Source organism: Perognathus longimembris, chromosome 4, assembly GCF_023159225.1.
Source record: "Perognathus longimembris pacificus isolate PPM17 chromosome 4, ASM2315922v1, whole genome shotgun sequence".
Taxonomy (NCBI): Eukaryota; Metazoa; Chordata; class Mammalia; order Rodentia; family Heteromyidae; genus Perognathus; species Perognathus longimembris.
In genome coordinates, this window is record NC_063164.1 from 2,036,158 (window position 1) to 2,062,118 (window position 25,961).

General features: G+C 52.4%; 1 protein-coding gene and 1 long non-coding RNA gene across 5 annotated transcripts in view; one reads left to right on the plus strand and one right to left on the minus strand.

The window, feature by feature from the left end:
• Positions 1–2,533: 2,533 nt before the first annotated feature.
• Positions 2,534–15,709, minus strand: LOC125350143. The gene is made up of 3 exons (XR_007210678.1): positions 14,491–15,709; positions 8,177–8,181; positions 2,534–2,544 (listed from the first exon to the last, which is right to left on the minus strand). It is a non-coding gene; the product is annotated as an uncharacterized LOC125350143 (long non-coding RNA).
• Positions 12,683–25,961, plus strand: part of Per2 (period circadian regulator 2) — a 38,180-nt gene continuing 24,901 nt past the window's right edge. The window contains exons 1-5 of one of the 4 annotated variants that reach the window (XM_048344430.1): positions 12,684–12,813; positions 16,649–16,759; positions 20,147–20,395; positions 22,215–22,283; positions 22,855–23,009. In XM_048344430.1, the coding sequence (XP_048200387.1) occupies positions 20,166–20,395; positions 22,215–22,283; positions 22,855–23,009 (454 nt within the window). In that variant the 5' untranslated portion in view covers positions 12,684–12,813; positions 16,649–16,759; positions 20,147–20,165. Of the gene's footprint in view, positions 12,814–13,096; positions 13,514–16,648; positions 16,760–20,146; positions 20,396–22,214; positions 22,284–22,854; positions 23,010–25,961 lie in introns of those variants that run through there. The other 3 variants (XM_048344431.1, XM_048344428.1, XM_048344432.1) reach the window with 3 other exon arrangements.

The window sequence follows — 25,961 nt, forward strand, 5'->3', positions numbered from 1 at the left end:
CATTACAAGACATAAGAAAGAAAAAAATCAGGGCTGGGGATATGGCCTAGTGGCAAGAGTGCTCGCCTCATATACATGAGGCCCTGGGTTCAATTCCCCAGCACCACATATACAGAAAATGGCCAGAAGTGGCGCTGTGGCTCAAGTGGCAGAGTGCTAGCCTTGAGCAAAAAGAAGCCAGGGACAGTGCTCAGGCCCTGAGTCCAAGCCCCAGGACTGGCCAAAAAAAAAAAAAAAGAGAAAAGCAGAAAAAGTGCTGACAGTTTGAACATCCCTTTCTGCTTTTCTTCCAAGTGTTCACTCACACAAACATACTTCCTTAAGAACATGGGCTGTTCAGGGGCCTCACCCATAAGCTATTTTTAAAAATCTGTGAGTCTACACCTGTAATTCTAGCTACTCAAGAGGATGAAATCTGAAGATCATAGTTTGAAGCCAACCCAGACAGGAAAGTCTGTGAGACACAACTTTAATTAACCAACCAAAAAGGTGGAAGTGGAGCTATGGCTCAAGTGGCAGAGCACTAGCCTTGAGCAAAAAAGCTCAGCCCTGAGTTCAAGCCTCAGTACAAAACACACACACACACACACACACACACACACACAGAGTATGTGTCTCAGCCCAACATATAACACGAGGGACAAGGTTTCAGGCTGGGTTCATGTAGGCCCGCCATGCTTGACCTCCCAGTCACAGGGAGTCTGTTAGGAGCCCACAAGCTATCCGTCTCTTCAGCTCCCCCTGGCCCAGCCTCCAGGGGCTAGAGTGGGCTGGGGGCAAAAATGACTGGGCCAGCGGTCATCACAGACACGTAGCTCGGCAAGCTCAGGCAGAGCCAGCATCTGGCGGCGTGGAAGGAGGTGGCTTTGTAAAACGTCTTCCATGGACAGGACACTAACAGTCATTTCCTAATGATGCACGTCCTCACCAAAGCCCAGGAGAGCGCCGCTGCCCTGAGCAGTAGAAATAGGATGGAACGGCCTCGGGGAGCTGATGGTAGACTTCATGTCTACCAAGCGTAGAAGTGGATCGACCTTGAAGATCAAGTCCCTGCCCCAGTGTCACACAGCAACTGTTACAAGTACAAGATTATCATTTTGGTGGCTAGCCTCCATGTGAACCGACAGCCAGAGGTCTCAGTAACTCTGAGAGTCAGCTTACAGTGCACATCCTGTTGGTGACGCTAGTGACAACAGACCCATTTGAAGTCTCAGAGTTTGGGAAGATAACCTCTAGGTGTTGGATTCCAGGGGACCTATTTCTCCTCGTGATGGGCAGCTTCTGTTTTGTTGGTGGTGGGGCTTTTGTTGTTGTTGTTGTGGTTACAAAGGTGATATACAGAAGGGCTGCCATTTCATAAGTCAGGCAATGCATTTCTTTTTGGACGATGTCACCCCTTCACTCTCTCTGTCTCAGTTTTTCCCTCCCACGTCCACCCACAAGTTGTATGGCGCATTTTCAACATAATGTCCAGTGAGTACCACAGCTGCATTTGTTCACCCTTTGTCCCTCCATTTCTGTGTCCCCCTTCTCCTCCCAAAGGACAGATAAACAACAAGACAAAAAGAAAAAACAATAAAGAAAACATCCTTGTGTTTCCATTTTCTGGCGTTCATTTGAGTTTTTGTTTTGTTGGTACAGGAATTGGGGCTAGAACTCAGGGTCGGCACTCTAACTTTTTCACTTAGGACTGGCACTCTATGTAAGCCACACATCCACTTCTGGCATTTTGGCGATTAATTGTAGATAGGAGTCTCATGGACTTTCTTGACTGAGTTGGCTTCAAACTGTGATCCTCAGATCTCAGCCTCATGACCAACTAACTGTCTTCTACAAAAATACCTGGGTTGGCCATGCTGGTCTCAAGTAGCATGAGGTGGACAGGGCTTCTCCTCCTGCATCAAGTGCCAACAGCATTTTCCCAAGGGGGTCCTAGTGATATCCTGGGATTAGCCACAGTGAGATTGTCTATACCGCAGAAATTTGTAACTGCTATGGTGGTCTTCCTCCTCCTCCGCCTCCTTCTTCTCCTTTCCTTCTCCGTCTCCTCCTTTTTTTCTTTTTTGGAGTCTCAGTTGTTAAACATTTACTAGCACACTGCTGGAACCACCCCCAACAAATGATTAGAATTAGTTCCTGGTGTTGGTGCCAAGGCGCTGAGTTCTAAGTCACAGGTGAGTGGGTGGTCTCTCTCACTGAATTCTCCAGCACCTTCCAAGCCTGCTTCTCCATCTGCTGCCACCACGTAATGAAGGTCCACTGTCCATTATGTGCCTGGCTCCAGGCCCTGGCCACCCGCACCTGTCAGCTAGCTGTGCAGGTCCCTTTGCGAATAGAGAGCTTCCCACCAGAACTGGCTGCCCTGACTCAGAGGGACTGGGGAGGGCGCCTCCCCAGGAGAGGGCTCTGATAAACACAGTCCCTTCCTTCTGGGCAGGGTGTGCTTGCCCCTGCTGGTTGGTGGCGTCTGTGGATTGCGGGGGTTGAGAGTCTCGGCTCTTCTCCCTGTTTGTCTGTATCCCCAGTCGCAGGCCTGGCCCCTGTCTGGATCCTGACATTGGTATAGGAGGCCCATCACACTGTGACTTGGGTCTCCTCTGTAGGTCTGTGACCTGTATTATCAGATTCTAGGCCTGATTTTCAAGTTCCAGTGCCCCTAAGAGAAGTGGAAGAGCTGTCCATGAAGACCTCAGACTTTCAGGATTGGTCTTTTGTTAACAGTTACTTACCCTAGGCCCATCCTTGTCCTCTTCCCAACACACACCACCACCAGCCCCCGCCCTTCTCCACAGCCAGTGAATCCCACTCACTTTCCAATGCCTTGCTCTCCACCGGCCTTGTCCCGACCCCTCCCATCGTAACTGGCTGCACATAATGCCACCAAGTGAGAGGTCAGTACTTGGCCAGCAAACAGCTTCTGAGATGAGGCCTCATCACACAAGGTGGCCTGTGTGACCTCCACGGCCAGTCCCGTGGCCCTGCCCCTCCCCTTCCCTTAGCTCACAGACGGCTCCTTACAGTTCTACTCACCCCTGGAAAAGGGGACCCTGGGGCTCTGACACAGGCCACGCCAGGATCTGCGTGTGTGTGACCCTCCAAAGGTCGTGGCTTGATCCTCGATCTGGGGGTGCTGTGAGGTGCTGTGTGCATCTAGGAGGCGGAGCGAGTGGGAGGTCCTTTGGTCATCAAGGTGACTGCCTTGAGAAGGTGTTTCTCGGGAACACCTGCCTGGCTTCCTGCCTGGTTGCTCTGACCTCTCCTTGGACGATGCCAATCAACATTAAGGTCTCACCAGGGACCAAATCAATGAGCCATTGCACTTGGACTTTCCGCTAACTGTGAGTTAAATAAAATGCTTTCCCTTGTATGATAGTCAGACTCGGGCATTTCATTGCAGTAATGAGACTTGAGTAATATTTATGAGCAGACCCTGATTCAGGGTCTGTTTCTAGAACCATCTCCAGTTTCCAGTGTGTTAATTTGGGCTCTTCTGAGGATAACCCCGGCCTACTTGCTGCTTCCAATGAGCATCGAGCAGTGACAAATGGTGACGTTTTCACCACCTTGGACACAAGGAAAAGTCAGCAGGAGAGGATAAAACACCAACCATAACGAGGACGTGCCAGGCTTGGAGCAGCATTCACCGCGAGGCGGACCTGCAGCAGAGGCGCAGGCGGGACCCGGCTCCCTCCAAGGAGAGGTACGCAAGCCCAGCGTGGCTGGGTGCCGGCCTTCATGGGGCTAAAGGGAGCTGGGATAATGCTGGCAGCATCTGGCCAGCACCATCACAAAGACGTTCTCCGTGGGGAGAATGTTCCGGGGAAGAGAGAGACGTTGGCGCCTAGCCTTCGGTTGCGTATGACTTGTGGCCTTCTCGGTGTGCCAGCTCCTTCCCAGGTCCTGCAGACAAAGGTCATCCCTCCCCTAGGACGTCCGACACAAGTCCCATTGTGTCCTGAGGTTGAGGATGCCTTACAGATGGGGAATAGGAACACAGCACAGGCCTCGTACTGCGTGAGAGTTGATAAGAGAATGCATATGCCAAGCTGAGGCCAGTGACGGGCCTGTACTGGCATTGAGGGAGTAGAAAGAACGAGAGTTGGGATCCCCATGTCCAAGGTCTCTAGACCCAAGCGACAGTTCCCACAGAGCCAGTGTCCCTTCGTCTTAGAGGAGGCCCTGCTGGCCACTCCCACCTCTCCATTCACAGAGGCAATTCTTTTCCTAATCCCCTCTCATTTGTCTTCCTATTGCATGCCATCCACAAAGAGAAGCCAACACTGGGCCTGGAGAGTAGTAGGTACTGTTAGGAAAATGGAGGAGAAAGGAAGGAAACAGGCTGGACTCAATCTTCCACAGGTGAGGACAGTTCAGTGAAACACCGCAGCAAAGGGTACAGCCCTCCCTCAGGCTTGGAGACTGGGCCAAGAGGTAGGACAGGAGTTGCGTTTTTAATGGAGTCTGAGCAAGGAGGCAGAGGTCTAGGGAGGTCTGAGGTCTAGGGAGCTGGGGAGCATTTCGGTTGGGCCTGCAATGGAATGCTTATAACCAGGCTGAGGTGGATTGCACTGCATCAAGCACTCTATGCCTATCTGGTGGCTTGCCTGATGTCTGTAGGCACCTGGGAAAATAGGGTGGAAGGTGGGGGTCAATCCTTCATATTCCATCTTTGGAGACATAAAATGATTGGGCCAAGACAGGAGAGGCAAGTCCTTCATATAGGATCTTTGGATACATAAAAAGATTGGCCTGGATCATAACAAAAACAGCATGGTATTGGTATAAAAACAGATCGGAAGACCAATGGATTAGAACTGAAGACCCAGAAATAAAACCGCACTCTTACAGCCAACTGATATTCGACAAAGGAGCTAAAGATATACAATGGAATAAACATAGCCTCTTCAACTACTGGTGCTGGGAGAACTGGGCAGCCATATGCAGAAAACTCAAAGTAGACCCAAGCCTATCACCATGCACCAAGATCAACTCAAAATGGATCAAGGACCTCAACATCAGACCTGAATCCTTGAAACTACTGAAGGACAGAGTAGGAAAGACACTAGAACTTATAGGCACAGGAAGGAACTTCCTGAATAGAGTCCCAGGGGCACAACAAATAGGAGAAAGACTCGACAAATGGGACTACTACAAATTAAAAAGTTTCTGCACAGCTAAGGACATAGCCACCAAAATAGAAAGACAGCCAACGATATGGGAAAGGATATTTACCAGCACAGCAACAGACAAAGGCCTGATATCGGTCATCTACAGAGAACTCAAAAAACTAAGCCCCTCCAAGCCCAATAAACCCATTAGGAAATGGGCAAAAGAGCTAAAGAGAGACTTCACAAGAGAAGATATAAAAATGGCAAAGAAACATATGAGGAAATGCTCAACATCCCTGCTAGTAAAGGAAATGCAAATAAACACAACCCTGAGATACCACCTCACCCCAGTTAGAATGGCCTATACTCTGAACTCAGGAAACAACAAATGCTGGAGGGGCTGTTGGTGGGAGTGCAAATTAGTACAACCACTTTGGAGAACAGTATGGAGGTTTCTCAAAAAGCTCAATATAGACCTACCCTATGACCCAGCCATACCACTCCTAGGCATCTATCCTAAACAGCAAAATCCAAGATATCAAAAAGGCATTTGTACTACCATGTTTATCGCGGCACAATTCACAATAGCTAAAATATGGAAACAACCCAGATGCCCCTCCACAGACGAATGGATCCAAAAAATATGGTACCTATACACAATGGAATACTACATAGCGATTAGGAATGGTGAAATATTGTTATTTGCAGGGAAATGGTCGGAACTCGAACAAATAATGTTGAGTGAGACAAGCCTAGAACACAGAAAACAAAGGGGCATGATCTCCCTGATATATGACTGTTAACAAAGGGAGACGGAGAGACAGTAGAGACCAAGTCTGTGAATACTGTATATGTTCTTGATACATTGTATATTGCATATATGTCAACCTGACCTAGACAAGGGATAGAAAAACAGGTTGTAAGATATCATAAGAAATGTACACACTGCCCTACTATGTAACTGCACCATCACCCTCTTTGCACATCACTTTGTAAAAAAATTTATGTCCAATTAATTAAAAAAAAAAAAAAGATTGGCCTGGGAAGTGATTCTGTGGCTCAAGTGGTACAGCGCCATCCTTGAGCTCTTTAGCTCAGGACAGTGCCCAGCCCCAGAGTTCAAGCCCCGTGATCACCAACAACAACAAAAAATATTGGGCTGGAAGAGGAGATGAGAAAGAGGTCAGACCTTTCTTTGGAAATTCTTCGTCCGGTCCTGTTGGGGATTTATTGTGCAAACAGTCCCGTTTGGGGTTTTATGGTAGAGGTATCGTCCTAATGCTGGCGGTCCTACACTTTCAGATAAGACCTGTCCTGTGCTCTCACCTAAGGTCAAGGGTGAAGTTTTCCTGAGAACCAGGAGGGGTCCCTGGGGGAGGGTTATCAGTGGGCCATGGGAACAACATGGAGTTATGAGAACAAAGCAGATTCCCAACATTTGAAACCCTGAAGGGGCATAACAAGTTTAGGGATGTCGTGATCTATTCTGGCTGCTTCCTGCTGACGTGGAGGTGTCAAGTAGTCACGGGCTGGGATCTTCAGGGTCCAGGTCTGTGCTGGGTAGGGCAGGGCAAGTCAGTGTAAGCAAGGCCTCTAGTTGCCTTCAGTAATAGGATGGCCTTGACTTGCTCCCAGATAGTGTCCTGAGTGAGGGCCGTTATCCTCTTAAAGAGAAACTTTTCAAAAATGTTGACAATACAGTCTAAGAAGGAAGAGTGGAAGGATGACTGTTAATGAGCCCAACAGAAGGGCCAGCAAGGGGGACCATGGTGAAGGGGAATCCCAGCAGGATGTCCTTTGGATTGATTCCCAGAACCTATTGAAATGTTCCTGCAATTAAGTTGAGATCAGGCAAAGGGCTGACAAGGTGGAAGGACCACTTAACATGAATGACACGGGAGAACACACCTTGGCCACAGGCCAGAAAAGTTTTGTTTGGAGGACAAACCCAGTTGTGGCCTATTACACAGAAGAACTTCCATGTAACTGGACAGGGGCAGGAGGGAAGTGTCTAGGGTTTCTGGTGATTGGGTAGGGGACAGCTTGTTAGATTAGTTAAGAAGAACCAGTTAAAATCTAGGGCTGGATCGGAGTGGCTAAGGGCCCAGTGAGAGGCCTTGATCATTTCCTGTAGCTGGACTATAGAGGTATGGGCTGTAGATGTCGGGACTATATAGTATGGATGGGAGACCTGGGAAAGTGCCGGGATAAACTATTCAGAGTCCAAGATTTACTATAACTGGAAATAGCAGGTAACAAAGGCAAGAATGTAAGTTCCTGTCCAGTTAGAAGGTAGACAGGGATGGACACCAGATAGGCATGCTTATGAACGATTTGCTTTTGATCTCCCAGCTCCATTTAATTTTGAAAGGACAAGCACAAAGTGACTCCATTTAGGACGTGACACCATCGCGTCTTATCTGCCTGGGAATGGTGTCTCATCGCCAGGACAAGCTGTGTTCTGGAGGTGTCTGCTTCTTGCTGGGATCCCCTTTGTGAGTCACAAGGCTTTGAACCCAGGGCCTAGGCACTGTCCTTGAGCTCTTTTGCTCCAGACTAATACTTGACCACTTTGAGCCACAGTGCCACCTCCAGCATTTTGCTGGTTAATTAGAGACAAGAGCCTCATCTCACAGGGATTTTTCTGTCCAGGCTGGCTTTGAACCACAATCCTCAGATCAAATGAGTCTTTGTCAAAAGCCCCTTTACTCCAATTGAAACAATATGGAGATGAATAGAAATAGTTTTTAAAGCAGGCATTACCTGGAACTTGTTAAGAATAGAAGTTATTTATCCCTCTATGGGTCTGATTCAATGATGCAGAGGATAAAATCTATAAAAATGACAGTTTTGAAACAGCAATTGATTCAACAATCTAGTTTTTACCTGAACATAGCACTTTAGGATAATAATTAAGATTGAAACCACTGTCAGCTTTGCATCTAAGATGGTTTACATACTTGAGAAACAGACATTAGACAGGAAAAAATGATGTTCGAGTTAGAAGCTGTTCATTTGAAGGACCTTGACATAAACAAACACTCAATTGAACTTTGGTTTACATAAACAAATACTTTTATAAGTGGACATAAAGAATGAGATGCTGGTTTTATATCTGTGCATTAATCTTGACCTTATTTAAATCATAGCCAACTTAATTACATAATAACTTTACTGATAAGCAACATATTCATATCTGCTACCTGCTCAAACCTTCTGGGCTTTGTCTCAATTTCTCCCTTTTTCCATTTTGGAACAAATATTTAAGACAATTCTCACTCTTCAAATCCTTTCTTATCCAAAAGAAACCATTTTTTGTTTCCTCAACTCCTTTCCCAAGAATTTCTTTACTAACTTTCCTCTTCTTTATATTTTCTAATTTTCTTACTGGTTCTTCTCTATAGGTATTAGTTACAATTGCAGCCAAAAGGCAAATAATTTTAGGAAATATCAGTACCAAAAATATCAATATTCAAGGCAGAAGCACTTTAGTTTAATAGAAAAGACTTTTTCTTTTTTTTTGGCCAGCCCTAGGCTGTGAACTCAGGGCCTGAGCACTGTCCCTGGCTTCTTTTTTGCTCAAGACTAGCACTCTGCCACTTGAGCCACAGCACCACTTCTGGCCATTTTCTGTATATGTGGTGCTGAGGAATCGAACCCAGGGCCTCATGTATATGAGGCAAGCACTCTTGCCACTAGGCCATATTCCCAGCCCCAGAAAAGACTTTTTCTCACACCATGGTGACAGTTTTTATGTATTAAAATGAGGTTATTTTGAACGTGTTCACAAACACACATACTTGTTCACAAAAGTTTTAAGGCGACATTCGGTTTTTAGAAAATGAAAATTGCCCATAAGCGTTTTAGAATTCCAATGACAGAAGACATGTTGGCCCATTATATGATAGGACCATGTATGGTCAGAGTTGGAAAAACAGGCAACACTAAACAAAATAGGAGGCAAAACTCAAGAGGCAAAACTCTGCCAACAACAAAAACAGAATTTAACAGAATCCCCATGCTTAAATGAACATTGACGACAAGAGCAAAGATGTTTAAGACAATGTTGGTGATGAGGTATATTAGCATATGAATTGACCTTTGAACACTTAGAGGAGTGAAGACCAGTGAGCTTGGTGGGAGAGTGGGGTTGCCTGAAGACCCACCTGGTGGCCTTAGTCTCCTCCTAGGTGTCAGTCTCCAGGGTCTATGGACAGATCCAATAACTGGGAGAGGGCACCTTCAAAGTCCCAATTAAAGGGTATGGGGGGGGTCAACAAAGCACGAGAGACTCCTCAAGTCTCTGGACACCCCACAGACAGGGAGTGAGGAACACTCCATGTTGGTGTGCCTCCACCACAGACCAGGGCTGGTGTCCTTGGTGACCTCATCCTGAAGGCTTCAGGGCGTAGATGAAGGCAAGTGGCAAAGGGCCTCCCGTCCAGAGAACAAGAGTCTGGGGACGGAGGAGAGGGAGTAAATAGTAAGCAGAAGAGGCCTGTGCTCCTGGCGGAGAGAGGCCTTGGAAAAAGAGGGAGGATAGCCAAAGCCTTGATGAGAAGTGGCTAGGAGGTGGGGGGTGCCCCAGCAGAGGGGACCCAGTTAACCCTGGCACTTTTCTTCTCTCTGGTTTCTGCACCATATGTTAGGAAAATGGAGGCCAGGGAAGGAAACAGGCTCTGTCCCAATACCCCAGTCCACTGCCAATGGAAAGCCTTCCTCCTCCTCTTCCCCTTTCATCTTCCTCCTTGTCCTCCTCCTCTTTTTCATCTTCCTTTCTGGGGCCAGTACTGGGGCTTTAACACAGGACTGAGGTCCCTTAGCAATTTTTTTCCTCAAGGCTGGCATTCTACCACTTGAGCCACAACTCTACTTGTGGCTTTTTGGTGATTAATTGTAAATAAGGGACTCATAGACTTTCCTGCATGGGCTGTCTTCGAACCATGATCCTCGGTTCTCAGCTTCCTGAGTAGTTAGGATTACAAGTGTGAGTCACCAGCACCTGGCTCCCTTGCTTTCTTCAAGCCAGCTGCTTCCCAATGCACAATGGCAATTTGCCTGGTCAAGAGGTCTATATTGGAGGTCACACTACTCAATGTAGGCTGGCTGAAAAGAGTTTACATGTTCCCTCCCTCCCTCTCTTCCTCCTTCCCCCTTTCTCTCCCCCCCCCCCTTCCCTCTCCCTCTCCTTTTCTTTATCCTGACTCAGCAGGAGTAGCATCCAGGACTTGACACAATCCTAAAGGTTCAAACTCTGCAACTGTAAACTGTTGGACTAGGGTGGGGGTGGGGCTCTGCCTGAGCCTGTCCAGTTCTCTTGGGATTTACACTCCATCTTAAGCCAGATGGCTTTCCAGCTTGTCTCCTTGTTTCCCACGTCACGTTGTTCCCTCCTTTCAAGCAAGGTTCCAGTGAAGATGTGTTCCTGCAAGCCCCATACTAGGTGTTAACAAATATTTGTGGAGTGAATGAGTTTCCAATTACAAGAAAGATGAAACCAGCTGAGTAATGAGGAAAATAAACTAGATTCCGGAGAGTTCTAGAGGCCCAGGGCATATAGAATTTCTAAAACAGAATTGCTTTCAATGTCTTTTCTTCCAGACTTATTGGAGGCAAAAGAAAAAGGCTAAATTTAAGGAGAGAATGTGACAATACATTGCAGGCTGAATGTGGAGCAAGACCAAGAAGTTGAGCGTGCGGGAGAATCTCTGTGAGGTGTGGATGAGCTGTCTGTGTTCTCTTGTTTCCAGAACAATGCAGCCACCATTGACGTCAATGTAGGAGAAGAAACAAAAGGGCCTTAGGGCGTGTACAGGGTACAGCTGGGCCTGGCTCTGCTTGGCCTGTGTGTGTGTGTGTGTGTGTGTGTGTGTGTGTGTGTGTGTGTGTGAGAGAGAGAGAGAGAGAGAGAGAGGCGCAGGGTGAATTTTGGTGACGTATCAAATGTCAGAGAAATGGGACAGGCCACTTAGCCACTGCAGTGTGAACCAATACCAATAGATTCCCCAGGGCTTCTGTGGGGAGGGTCATTGAGATGAACTTGGTGTTTGGCCCCGTCTGATAATCTGAGGGTTTACATGAACACCTTGACAGGTAGAGGGAAAGACAGTGACTGACAGGCATTCTGAATGTAGGCTACCTTGGCTTTGAATACCCGCAGCTCAGTTTGTAGATCTGCTTTGTTACTTACTCTCTTCCCTTCCATCTCTGCTCCCCAGGTCTCCAGGAATGCCTAGGGGAGGGATACACTGCAAGCCCCACCCTAGCTCCAACAGAGGTTACAGTTGCAGAGGTTGAACCTCTAGGATTGTGTCAAGTCCTGGATGCTACTCCTGCTGAGTCAGGATAAAGAAAGGGAGAGGGAGAGGGAAGGGGAAGAGAGAGAGAGAGGAGAGAGAGAGAGAGAGAGAGAGAGAGAGAGAGAGAGAGAGAGAGCGCACATGTAAACTCTTGTCAGCCAGCCTACATTTACACTGAGTAGTGTTACCTCCGATCTGACCTGTAACAGAGCCCCTGGCTGAGTCTGGGATTCTACTTTCTCCTCTGACGCTTTGGACTGGGGGCTGAGGACTTAACATGCTTACAAGTCATGCTTACTGAAAGACTATTAGCTTCAGCCAAAGGGCTGGGATCTATTCACCTTGGTGGCCGGCACCTTCTGAACAGCCCCTTCTCCAAATGCCCATGCCCCTCGGGGGGGGGGGTGCTGCCCCCTGCTAGCCATGGTTGATCATTTAGTTAAATCCCCCCACTTCTTGTTTGTTTTTTAAGCAGCCCTTTCTAAGAGTGTGCTTGGAGGCAGGGACTACGTCCTTTGCTTCTTCCCGATCTCTTTGCAGCATCAATGACTCGATATGCTAAACAACAACAACAAAAAAATTGCAACCCCTAGGAAAGGCCACCCGGCAGCTGGCTGCCTCGCCACCGACCGGGCCACCCGGGTCAGCCGACGGCCTGGGGCGCGCCCGCTCCCGAGCTCCCCCGCCGGCCGCCCAGGCTCGGCCCGCAGGCCGGGCCGGCGCCCAGCAAAGAATGAATGGGAGAGTGGGGCGCTGAATGAACGGGAAGGAGTGAATGGAAGGCTCCGCAGGGGGCCCCCGGGGCCCTGGCTGCGCGCCCCGGGCCCTCCCCGCCTGCGGTGGACGGCATCCCGGCCTGGGCCGCCGCTGGGCATCACCTGCGCGGGAGCCGGCCGGCAGGTGCCCGCCGCAGGTGCCGGGCCCCCGCCCCGCAGTGGTACGCGCCACTCCGCGCTCGGTGAGGCCGCGGCCCCCGGGCGTCGTGAATGGAAGGCTTCCAGGCCGGAAGTGGAAGAGACCACTGGGGAGGACGGCGGGGGGGGGGGGGAGCACGAGTGCGCCGCGTCTTCATTGAGGAACCGGGAGAGGTGAACATGGAGTTCCATGTGCATCTTATGTAAAGAGAGCGGCAGGCCCCGACACCAATGGGAGCGCGGGACTCGCAGGCCCGGCCCCCCTGGTATGCAAATGAGGCGACGTGGCGGCCAATGGCTGGCGCGGGGGGCGGGCGCGGCGCGCGCGGTCACGTTTTCCACTATGTGACAGCGGCGGTCCAGGCGGCGGCGACCGCGGCTTGGCGGGGACTCGCGGCTCTCGGCGGCCTCCGGCGCGGGTCGGGCGGACGGACGGACGGACGCACCGACGGGACCGACTCACGGGCGGGCGGACGTGCGCGCGGCGGGGCGGTGAGTGACCCGGGCGGACCTCGGGTCGGGCGCGCCGCTTACGTAACCGCCCGGGCCGGGCGGGCCTCGGGAGGGCGGGCCGGGGTCCCGCGGACGGGCCTGCAGCCCTGCCCGGAGGGACTAAGGGGCGCGCCCCGGGCAGAGCTCCCGACGGCCGGTCCCGCTCTCCACGTCTCTTTACACCAGCCTCCCCCCCACCCCCACCACATTCGCCTTTCCCACCCCCGAGGGTCGTCGGAGAGGCCCCGGGGTCAGAGCTGAGTTCGGGCCGGGGGATTCCCACGAATAGGCGCCGGCCCGGGACTTTAGCCTGACAAGTAAGTCCCTGTGCCAAGCCAGGTCTGGGAGGCCTGAGGGCAGGGGACCACCTGATGCTCTCTCCCCCTTCCTGCCTCTTGTCCGGTGTTTAATCCCTCTCCCCAGGTGGACTGGGGGCTCCATTGATGAACAGCCACATCATCCTTCCCAGGTGGCCTTTGGCTGCCTGGCACGGACATAGACCAGGTGGTGGGTGGTGACCTGCTTCTCCCTCCCCGAAGGCCAGGGTAGGTAGGGATGACAGCTTGGTTACCAAGGTTTCTGTAACCTATACAGAGGAAGGCTGCTGGGTGAGCTGATTCACACTCGGAACAAAGGAGCCGCAAGACTCCCTGGAAACCGTCCAGGGTGACCCTTAGGCTGAACCGATGAAGAGGTGCAAGTACTGGGAGAGTACACACCATGGCCAGCCAAGGTGTTCCCGGCCCGGAGCTCTGCATGAGCTTCAGAGCCGCAGGGGGGTTGGTGGCTACGACTGGGGGCTGCTTCTGAGCTTGCTGGCTTTCAGGAGGAGGGGCCTCGGGTGCCCCAAATGCTTAGATCCACAGCACCTTGGCAGGAGTCCCTGGGCGGCTCCTCTCCCCTCCTGTGTCTGGCACAGCAGAGCCACTGGCCTGACCTATGGGAGGAGCCCCCGCAGGTTCCCCACCTCAGACTGGGTATGGCTGAGAAGAGAGAATAGTTGTGTCTGAAAGTTTTAACTGAAAAAGATTTTAATATAAGGCTCCTCACTTAAGTTGTATGTGTATAATGAAACAAGTGTCTCCTTGTATTTAAGTGGTAGCTATGTGGTGTGCCAACCCAGGGATGGCACTGTGGGTGTTTGCAGTTATCTGTCACTGTCATCTTGGCGTGATTCAATGGCACAGAGCTGGCACATTCCCGGCTTTCCATGGAGAGGAGGTCTGCGCCAGCCAGCTGGCTGCTGCGGAGTGACTCATCTATGCTCTGGGCCCTCTCCCGGGTCTGCTTCAACCCTAGGGTTTGTAGTCCCGGGCACCTGTTCAGGAGGTAGAGAGGTTTCTGGTGCACTCCTGTCTTGAGGGTCACATAATGTCACCCTGCGAGACATGTCTGTGTGCCTAGAAGGAAACAGGAAGTGTGTTTGCCACAGTACTGCTTCTCTCACACACGGAACTTTCTGGAAAACACTGGGAGGTGCACATGCCTGTTTTTAAAATGATGATGTAACTTCCCTAGGCCTCCACAGACCACAGGCTCCAACTCTGGAAAGTCAATGAGTGGCCAGAGTGGAGTGCAAGGAAGAGCCACACTCTGCGTGTGGGTTGCACAGGGGGGAAAACCACACATTCGGCCAAAGTGAACACGTAGCCAGCCATTTTTAAATACAGGACTAACCACTTTTGGATAAGCAGTTTTATAGATAGCCCTGTGTCCTGTGCTCTTGGGACACTGCCCATCTGCTCATCCAGGAGGCAACTAGCATGTACATAGCCCGGGGCCCCTGCTGCCTTTCCCTGGGGCCAGCACTGCCCTCCGGAGAGCTGGTCTGCATCTCAAGTCTTTCTGCCTATGATGTGCAGTCTGGGGTGCTCACGGCATTTCCAGGTCAACAGCAAATGAGAAGCAGCAGGTGAGCAGTGCAGCCAGGGACAGGCAGTGGCCGCTTGGCTTGGTGGTCGGAGGCTGGTGCCCCTGGCAGAGTGGGCAGTGTCGAAAATCAGGACCACTTGCTTGGACGCTGCATAAAATAAGAACAGCGCAGGCTCATTAGAGAAGAATGCTGGGCCTCCTCGAATAAACTTGCATGCAGGACAGCTCTGACCCTGAATGCGGAGGCCTGGCCACCATCTTTACATTATTTTGCCCTTCAGGGCGGAGAGGCATGTAGGTGAGTGCTGGTGAGGCTAGGACCCGCCTCACCCGCAGGCCTCCTTCCCCTCCATATTTGGACAGCCCTGCCACATTTTCCTTGCTTACCCAACCGTCGCCATGGAGAGCGTGGCTGTTTATTTAGCAGGACAAACATTTTCTGGGGATTACAGCAGGCAGGCCCCAGGGAGTTGGCTCCTACCAGGAAGTAGAAAACATGTTATCATGTTCGGGGTTGTAAAATACCGCAGGGCTTGCAGACGCACTGGAGGGCCGTCTGCTCCCTGTTACGTAAAGTGGAAAGCAGGCAGAGTGAGCCAGGCTGTGAGGAGCAGGGCTCGGGGAGACCCTGGGAGGGCGGGCCGTCCGTCCCAGGGTGTTCATTTGGGGAAATACATCCAGCTGTCACTATAAGATGTTCATGCCTATGCGTCCGTGTCAGAGAAATGAGCCCCACAAATGACGGAACCCTTTTCTGGTTTTCCTCAGAAGAGGCAGGAGGAAGTAAGAGCCTGAGACTCTCCCATAGGCTAGCTGTGGAGGTTAGAGCTGAGGCCCAGACTGGGCTACCGTTCGCTTTTAAAATAAAATAAAACAAAATAAAAAACTATCGATGAAGAGCGGCTAGCTGTGGAAGCAGAGAGTGCAGGGCAGCGAGTCCAGCTCCCACCAGGCAGCCCTTCCTTCAATCAAAGGCCACAGTCTCATCCCCCCCATCGCACTCTCTCAGTGCCTGTGTGCTGAGACCACCGCAGAGGTGGCCAGGGGCCCCTGCCTGGGTCTCAACCTGCCTCTCGCATGTCCTAGATCCGACCTGGGGCAAAGCCAGTGAGCAGTCATTTAAAAGGAGGCAGGCTCTCACAGACGTCCAGGCCAGAGGTCCTCCTGGCCTGGCCCCTTACCATCCCCACCCCACCCTTGTAGAACCAGGTCTCCAGGAACTCCTGGCTGCCATCCAGTGGTTCTGGGTCTGTGTCTGAGTGCAGGAGGCAAAGTCTGCTTTTACTGTGGTCAGGTCTGCCAACTTGGCAGAATGAGGTTGGTCCATTAGAGCAGCTGCTGCCAGGCGGCACATTTTCTGGCATGGTAAGGTTTCTGAGGATTTGGCTTACTTTGTCGTTTGACGTGCTAGCTAGACCCTCTTTGCAAAAAGGTTCATCTTCTCTGGCAGGTAATTTTTGGGCCACCGTGAATCCTATTCAAACAGCCTCCTGGGGGCTGGAACCCACAGGGTGCAAACGAGGACCCCCAGGCTCCATGCGGGCCCAGGCCACATAGAGGCCTGAGCTTTTAGTTCTTTGTGTACAACCCTGACCCAGCTCCCAGGGCAGTGACTACTCTGCCTTCACTCCCTCAAATCACTCGTGCAGCCCAGTCTGCTTTCCTGTAGCGATTACTTCTGATAATGCAAACTGATATTCCTGAGGTACTTACGACATTCGTTCCGGACACTTCTTGTGAGTTATGTCCTCTAAACCTCTGAGACACTTCCAGAAGGAGGCAGCACCTGTTCTTATGCCACCTTTGAGATGAAGCAACACAGCACAGAGAGGTTAAGGAATTTTCCAGGATGACACAGCCAGGAAATGGTGGGGCCCAACTACAGTCCTGGCCCTCCTGGGCCTGTTAAGCAGCCACTCGGCTGCTGCTCTGATCACCTCCCTCTTTACTCTCATTGAATCAGACAGAACTTCTACCACAGTGCTCAAGAAGGCCAGAACACTGGACTTGCCAAACTGGAACGATGCTGGCATTTTAGGTTATTGACAAACTCCAGCTCTCTGCACCAGAACAAGTAAGTGTCCTTGCTGCGGTTCCCTTCACTGAAGCTCTGTGAACAGGAACTTCTGAGAAGGGATGTCCTGGGCTGATAGGGCTCTTCCTCTTTTGTAGTTTATCTGTTTGTTTGTGCAGTGTGAACGCTGGTAGGATTTCCTTTGTTCTAGGAATTTGGTATGATTTTCATTGGGATATCACTAGCCATCAGACTCTTTCTGCCATTTTGCCTGGTACTTAGGGTGTCTACCTATGGACAGGGTCAACCTTGCCTTCAGTTTCATGTGTATCTTCATTATGCTTTCTGCTCAGTGCTCTGAGTTTTTCAGAAAGAGCTTTTGTCTACAAGCAAAACTGCAGGTTTCTTCCACATCTCTCTCCTTCTTCTAACTAAGTAGGCCATTTCCCATCCTTTGCATTAAATCAACTTTGTCAGCTAGGCATGGTGTTTGCATGCCTGTGTTCTCAACACTCAGGAGGCTGAGACAGGAGGATCAAGATTTTGAAGCCAATCTGGGAGATATATAGACATATAGATATAGATATAAAACCTGTCTCAAAAATAAAAAGAGAGAGAGAGAGAGAGAGAGAGAGAGAGAGAGAGAGAGAGAGAGAGAGAGAGAGAGAAGGAAGGAAGGAAAGAAAGAAAGAGATTGGAGAAAGGACCAGAAGAAGGGAGGGAAGGGAAAGGAAAGGAAGGAAGTGGAAAGAGATGGAAACTAAGTAGAGTAAGAGGCATGAGGAGTAAAGGTAGAAAATGAAAAAAAGCACAGGGCACTGTTTGCTTAGATAGGAAAGCACGCCTTCCCCAGGAGACTGTTGTACTCACTTTACCGGCTAGGAAGACTCCTGGTTCTTCATATTCTACTATCAGTGTCCTGTCTCACACTTCAGGCCTCATATCTGTCTACTGAGTTCTCAGCCAAGTAAGCATTTGTTTCCTCTTATTTGGTCCACAACTGAATGGTTCAGTAAAAAATATACACAAGCTGGGTGCTGGTGGCTCATGCCTGTCATCCTAGCTACTTGGGAGGCTGCTATCTGAGGATCTTGGTTCAAAGCCAGCCCGGGTAGAGAAGTCCATGAGACTCTTATCTCCAATAAACTATTCAGAAAAAGCTAGAAGTGGTGCTGTGGCTCATATGGTATAGTGCTAGCTTTTAGCACAGAGAGGCTCAGGGACAGAGCCCAGGCCCTGTGTTCAAGCCCTGGGACCAGCAAAAACAACATACACACACACACACACACACACACACACACACACACACACACCATGTACTTTATTTAGTAACCATCAGTGCTCATTTTCTCATTTTACAAGTTCAGACTTTTGCATGATCTTGAATCCAGCACTTAGGTATGGCAGAACAGCAGAGCAGGATGGCATACACCGGCCATCCCAGCAGGCTATAGAATGAGACTTGGTCTCAGAAAACAAAAAGGCTTCCTCACGCATCTTCCCTCACTGAAGCCGTCTCCTCCCCTCTCGACTCAGCTTTGCCCTTCCTAAGGTGCTGCTAGCACGGCATCTTCATCTCAGCCTCCCTTGCCTGTTTCACTAACTCCGTCTTCCCCCGAGGAAAGGCAGGCCCTGCTCTGAGTGCCTTCGCTGTGTTGTGAGGTTGCGTTGCTGCTTGCTAGCATCATCTCAGGATCCATATTGACTGTGGACGTGGATGAGACGCGGCCTGGTCGGCCCGCTGGTGACCGCAGTGGTACAGTGGCTTCTTGCAGGCCCATTTCCACTCATCCAGCTCTCAGTGGGCAAGAGTGGGGAGGTGCTGGGCAAAGTCCCTGCTGTGTGGCCTGGCAGGCTTGGGAGAGAGGGAGTGACCTCTTCCTTAGTGGCCCTGCCCCGTGGGCAGGGGCAGGGCAGGGGCAGGGGTTCCACATCCTCCCTCCCCCGCCCCCCCCCCCCGTTTTCTTTTCTGAATGTCTGTCCTGCCCCACAGTTAGTGCTAGCGTGTTCCTGGTGGCTCTGGCCCACGCAGCTTCCTCAGGGGAATAAGACCCTAGAGCCACGCTCGGCTCCCATCCACTTCAACCTGAGCTAGAGATGACAGAGCACCTTTGTTTGGTGGCACATGATTGGGACCCTTTGAGATTCCCCAGGTCGCTGAGACTCTCTCCTTTGCAGTCTTGTAATCTGCGGCCAGTTCCCCGGGTCCTAGAGTGTTCCTCCCTGGGAAAGCTCGCACAGACACCCTAAAGAGGGCACCATCACTCTGATCTGCCCAGAGAAGCCCCTGGACAGGGACCGAAGGCCCCACAAAACCCTCTGGGTGGGGGTGTGGAGTCTCCCCCTCAGTCGCGAAGGCTTGTGTGGCTGCCCGTGGCTCACCGCAGCTGGACTGCTGCACGGCAGACGCCGTGGTGGTGGGGTGACCCAGACGTGGTGTGTGCGTGCTCCCTCCACTTTGCTCGGTTTCCACGAACACGAGGAAGCCAGGAGACGGTCCGTCTTCTGGGTCTCGCGTGGCGAGGCGTGGCTGCCGCCCGGCCTCCAAGTCAGAGTGGGTGTGTCCTTTGTCCTCTGCCTCTTCCTTGACAGAGGGGGAGTCAGGGGAAGAGAAGTGGGGTGTTTAGTGCCCAGGCCTCTGTGGTCTGCATCCCGTGGCTCCTTCCTCTTCCCCTCCGGCCTCCTCCCAACCCCCAGAGGCGAGGCCTCCGGCGTTGGTTGTTTCCTTAAGCCCCATCCCTCGGATGCTCCCCTGGCCTTGTTTGGGCATCGGCTTTCTGCCAAGGCCCTGCTGGACGCAGGGTCCCGTCCTGGATCTTCCTCTCCTGGGCACGGGCGGGCGGCCCCATCTTTCTAATACTCGCCTGCCACCTGGATGGTCTCCAGAATCATGGTGGAAGCCCGCTGGTGCTCTGACCTCAGCCCTTCTCCCCACCTGCCCCGAAGCACTCAGCCACGGTGACCTGCCCAAATGTGAACCAGTGCTGCGGCTAATGCTCAGACGCCTCGATGACTCCTCAGACTTAGGCTAGGCGAGGGCCCCTTCTCCCACCCCCCACCCCCAGCCCAGCACCAGCAGTACCTCAAGTCCCTGGAACCCCCAGCCACTGCATGTGCCATGCTGCAGGGCTCCCTGCCCCCGGCTGTTTTGAACTCGTATCACGTGGGAAGATTATAAACACAGCTTCCCCGCCCTGCCTCCCATTCAGGGCTGCTCTGACTTTCCCCAAAGCTGCCCCGGACGGGGCCATCAGAACGCTCAGGGCAGAGGCTGCCGGTTCGGCCCACCCATGGCAGAGAGGGGCTCAGGTCACGTAGCACACTCGTCATTTGTCCCCGCGGCTGCCTTGGCAGTAGGACGGGTGGAAGAGCCGTGTGGCCTGCTGTCCTCCGTGCTGCGCTGTCCCTGCCGGGCCATCGTGACCGACCACAGGCCTCTCTTCCCAGCTTCCTTCCAGAGCCAGACATGAACAGCTATGCAGACTTTGCCCACGGCCCCGGCAGTCCTGCCAAGGCACCCGCGGAGCCCCAGACTGACCGGGCTGTGCTTCAGGAAGACGTGGACATGAGCAGTGGCTCGAGTGGAAACGAAGCCACCGGCAACGGCTCCGCTGGCCGGGGCTCCCAGGCCAGCGACTGTGAGGACAGTGGGAAGGAGCAGGGGATGCTGGTGGAGCCCCCCCACCCCCACCAGAGGTAGGCTGGCGAGCAGGCGCTGGGCGGCCGGCGTGTGGGTGGGCCGCTCCGGGGAACGGCATCGCGTTTGCATCTTTAAACCATAATTGCTAGGTTTATCAACACCTCTGGAATCTTAGTAACCCAGAATAACGAAAACATCCTAGAGTCTGACTTCTCACAACCATGCCATGGCCGCATACTTGATGTGCCTGATGCCAGAAGACAGACCCAGTTCAGAGCGTTCTTCCGAGGCAGCCGGCAGGTGCTCACTGCAGCACGGGCAGTGTAGAGAAGACGGACGTGTAAACCAGGCACTGGGGGCCGACATTCACAGTCCCGGCTAGTGCTCACTGCAGCACGGGCAGTGCAGAGAAGACGGACGTGTAAACCAGGCACTGGGGGCCGACATTCACAGTCCCGGCTAGTGCTCACTGCAGCACGGGCAGTGCAGAGAAGACGGACGTGTAAACCAGGCACTGGGGGCCGACATTCACAGTCCCGGCTAGTGCTCACTGCAGCACGGGCAGTGCAGAGAAGACGGACGTGTAAACCAGGCACTGGGGGCCGACATTCACAGTCCCGGCTAGTGCTCACTGCAGCACGGGCAGTGTAGAGAAGACGGACGTGTAAACCAGGCACTGGGGGCCGACATTCACAGTCCCGGCTAGTGCTCACTGCAGCACGGGCAGTGCAGAGAAGACGGACGTGTAAACCAGGCACTGGGGGCCGACATTCACAGTCCCGGCTAGTGCTCACTGCAGCACGGGCAGTGTAGAGAAGACGGACGTGTAAACCAGGCACTGGGGGCCGACATTCACAGTCCCGGCTAGTTAGGAGGCTGAGATCTGAAAATTGTGGTTCGAAGCCAGCCTGAGGAAACAAATTCAAAAGATTCTTATCCCTAATTAACCAGGAAAAAGCTGAAACTAGAGGCATAGCTCAAGCTAGGGCTGGGAATGTGGCCTAGTGGTAAAGTGCTTGCCTCACATACATGAAGCCTGGGTTCGATTCCTCACCACCACATATATAGAAAAGGCCAGAAGTGGCGCTGTGGCTCAAGAGGCAGAGTGCTGGCCTTGAGCAAAAAGAAACCAGGGACAGTGCTCAGGCCCTGAGTCCAAGGCCCAGGACTGGCAACAAATAAAAAAGCTAAGTAAGAATGAGGCCCACTGGGTGTTAGTTGCTCATACCTATAACCCTAGCTACTCAGGAGGCTGAAGATCTGGAGATCAAGGTTCAAAGCCAGCTTAGGCAGGAAAGTCTGTGAGACTGACTCATCTCTGAATAGCTGGAAGGAGAGCTGTGCCTCATGTGGTACAGTGCCAGCCCTGGGCAAAAGGGATGGAGCCCAGGCCTTGAGTTCAAGTGGGCACACACACACACACACACACACACACACACACACACACAGTGTGAGGCCCTGAATCCAAGCTCCAGTACTAACACACACACATACACACACACACACACGAAAGTGAACTTACATTGGGAGAGAGGCTCAAGCGATAGAGTGCCTTCTTAGCATGTGTGAGGCCTTGAGTTCAAAACCTTCTTATGCCCCCCACCAAAAAAAGTCAACTTGTTCCTTTCTGCATTTCAGTCATTCATGGATCTGATATCCATTCTTGTGTTCTAGTTTCATCTGAACTTCATTTTTTCCCTTTGTTCTCTTTTCTTTTGTGGTATTGAAGATTGTGCCCAGGGCCTCGGGCATGCTAAGCATTCTAGCTGGGCTGGCCACCCATCTTCTTGAATCTCTTACTGTGGTGTTCCTGGCCTGTTTTCACTGGCTGGAGGGCGAGCGATGTCTGAGTTTTGCTTTCCTCTGTTTTCACAGTCCCGATGCCTTCAGCCTGCTGATGGCAGAGACTGAGCACAACCCGTCCGCATCTACCAGTGGCTGCAGGTGAGGCCCACCACAACTGTCTGCAGGTCCCTTCGGGGACGGGAAGACGGGGAGGTCAGCTTCAGAGGGGCGTGACTACCTTGCTTGTCGCACAGTTGGGCCGGTGTGACTGGCGGTGCCCTGAGCTCCCCCTGTCTCTGTGGCTCCCCTCGTCTGGAGGCCCTCGCAGCTCTCCTCCAGGGCCGCCTGACTGAGCCCTTTCCTCACTCTTTGGGGAAGGGTCCTGCTGGAATGCTAGCTTCTCCAGCAGCACTCTCCTCCTGAGAGCAGCAACTATCCCAGGAGCTCTGGTCTCCTGGACCAAGACATGTGGCCGTGTCTGCAGACTTTGTTGGTGACTACCACCAGCAAGGGTGCTGCTGGTCCCCAGTGGGTGAGGCCATGGAGGCCACTGTGAAGAGCTCCCTACGAGACCACGCGGGATAGCTAACACCCCGCAGCCCCCCGTGAAGAGCTCCCTACGAGACCATGCAGGATAGCTAACACCCCGCAGCCCCCCGTGAAGAGCTCCCTACGAGACCACGCAGGATAGCGAAGACACTAACGTTGATCATCTCCTTGAACTCCACAGCAGCGAGCAGTCTTCCAAGGCAGATACACACAAGGAGCTGATAAGAACACTGAGGGAGCTGAAAGTCCACCTCCCTGCAGACAAGAAGGCAAAAGGCAAGGCCAGCACACTGGCGACCTTGAAGTACGCCCTGAGGAGTGTGAAGCAAGTAAAAGGTATGTCTACTTCACGCTTGTTGACACCTGCAGAGACAAGGTTCAGATCCCCTAAACTACAGCTTACATTGTTTTTGGTTTTGTTTTTTTTTCCCCTTAGTCCTGGGGCTTGGACTCAGGACCTGAGCACTGTCCCTGGTTTCCTTTTTGCTCAAGGCTAGCGCTCTACCTCTTGAGCCACAGAGCCACTCCCAGCCTTTTCTGTTTATGTGGTGCTGAGGAATCGAACCCAGGGCTCTGTGCATGCTAGGCGAGCACTCTACTGCTAAGCCTCATTCCCGGCCTCCAGCTTAAATTGTGTTGACTATAATGCACTCCTGAAATAGCAGAGGTCACCACAGCTGATTAGAAACTACAGTCCATTGGAAATTTTCTGTTGCACTGAACTTTAGAAGAAAAGCTAGTGGATAAAAGAAATATTAACTATATAAACCTATTGTGCTCTGGGCTGGATCAGTTCATGTTCAGGAAAGCCCACCATCTTAAAAGTTCTGCTGGGGGGCTGGGGATATAGCCTAGTGGCAAGAGTGCCTGCCTCGGATACACGAGGCCCTAGGTTCGATTCCCCAGCACCACATATACAGAAAACGGCCAGAAGCGGCGCTGTGGCTCAAGTGGCAGAGTGCTAGCCTTGAGCGGGAAGAAGCCAGGGACAGTGCTCAGGCCCTGAGTCCAAGGCCCAGGACTGGCCAAAAAAAAAAAAAAAAAAAAAAGTTCTGCTGGGAGATTGGTGTTTGTGATGATTGTCACACATTGCTTATGAATGATGCCAGTTCAGAGTAGAAGTAAAACACAACACTCCTGGGAGTGCTAAGGGTGGTGCTTACCTGTAGTCCCAGATACTTAGAAGGTAGAGCCAGGAAGATCCTGAGTTCTCAGTCTGCCCAGGCAAAGTTAGTAAGGCCCTATCTTAAAAATAAAAATAAAGGGCTGGGCATGTGGCTCAAGGCATAACAACAATAATTTTTAAAACAGCACAAAAGAACCCTCAGTATTTACCTGTGAGCTTGTTTCCCTGTAACATATAATGAGAAGGGACACATGAAAGCAGGCAAGGTCAAACCTCAGGACTTCTTAATTCACAAACTCCAGAGCCTCAGTTCTTGTTTATCTAAATATGTTTACCTAAAAATTGTTTTCTGCCTGGTGACCACTTCAACCAGGAAGGAAGGAGGCTATCAGAGCACTGTTCTCCATCATGAATGGGGCCTCCGAAGTGTACATTCTGCAGTTCCTGTGTGTTTGGACTTTAGAGCAAGAGGCAGAATGTACAAGAGCTTTTCGAGCTGGCTGGTGAGAGCTAAGACTGAGGTTTTCCTGTGAGCTTGTATGGACCTCTCCAAACACCAGTTCAGGGGTCCACAAGCACAGTGCTGGTCCCCAGACCTAAGGGGCATCCTGTTCCCTGCACGCCAGGCCCCTGAGTCCCTCAGGGGAGCTTGGTCCTTTGCAGGGCAGGTTCCTCATCTCCTGTCCTCAGTGGCTGTAGGCAGCCCTGTCTCCAGGACAGGGAGGAAGAGGCAGGGCACAGCTAGAGGACGGCAGGCTGACAGCCCGCAGCCCATCCCTGGAGTTCAGACCCAAGGCCCCTGGGCGGGCTGTTGATCTGGAAGCCTGCAGGGGGCTGCTGGGCACAGGGATGTGCTTTTCCTCGGGTGTGTGGCCGGGCACGGCCTTCCGGAATGGGGAGGAAGTGTCCTCTCACACATCTCGGCCCTGCCAGCACTGTGCACGCATGCGTCTCCCTTCTCTTCGCAGCTCTGATCATGGGGAAATTCTCCAGCTTACGGCCTTGTGCTGAGCAGGCAGTCCAGTGCCTCCCGGGGCCAAGCTCAAGGGACAAGCACTTGCCTACCAAGTGCGAGGCCCTGAGATCGGTTCTCAGCACCTCAAAAGGAAAACGTGCAGAAAAGCCATGCGTCAAGACAGAGTCTGAGGCTGTGACGCGGCAGAGCAGCGACTCCATGCCCTGCGTGGCTGCGAGGCGCGCACAGGGAGCCAGCCTTGTCTTACTAGCCGGGGGAAGGAGCCACACCTCAGCCTTTGGGTGCTTGATGCCAGCGTTTATGCCAGTGCCGGTCTCTGGGCTCCCCGGAGCCAGTGGGGAAGGGGGACTGTGGTGTGCTGGCTTGTGCTCATGTGTCAGCTACTCTTTTCTCACCTGCTGTCGGTTTTATGAGGTCTGATGGGGTCAGAACATTGCCCCTGCTGCTGGTAAGGCCCATGATACCACAGGGGGCCCGGGGCCCCGGGGGCCTGGTCTCAGCTGGAGGGCACAGCTCTGAGGCGCGTGCCTGGAGCGAGCTGCCGCGGGGAGGAGCAGCCGGAGGGAAGCCCGTGCGGGCCGGCCGGGACCCTGCCTTTAGCATACGGTGCCAACCAGGGTAGCGCTGCTTGGCCGCTGCAGCAGCTTCAGAACTTGGGAGCTCCGCCAATCAAGGCGCTTCCTGTGCTGCCCAGCGGTTCACGGTTGATTTGAGGGCACACTCAGAAGCCTACCCATTTCTGAAGGCGGAGAAATCAAATCAGATGGGACCCAGGTCTGGATCCAAAAGCCTCACCGCCATGCTGTAGGAAGCTCACCCTTGGCAGGATCCCAGTCCCAAGATGGAATGTCGCCTTGGGCGCCATCCAGCCAAGCTCTGGGGGCAGAGCCAGCTCCGGTGTGCCCATCTGCCAGGGAGCTGCTCAGGTCCTCCACAGTGCCACCCAAGGAGGGGCTCAGTCACCCCAGACCTGGGGGGTGGTGGGGGCTCAGCAGCCGGGACCTGCAGTCCGATAGCAACCCTTTCTTCCACGTGTAGCTTCTGGAGTCTGCTGCTCTCTTAAGCAGTGGATTTCACCCGGCCCAGAGGCTGAGGGGTCACCCAGGGGTCAGGTGCAAGCTGCCAGGAAGAAACCTCATTGCCGGGTCCCATCCCGACTCCATGGCCCTCTGGACGCAGAACTCGG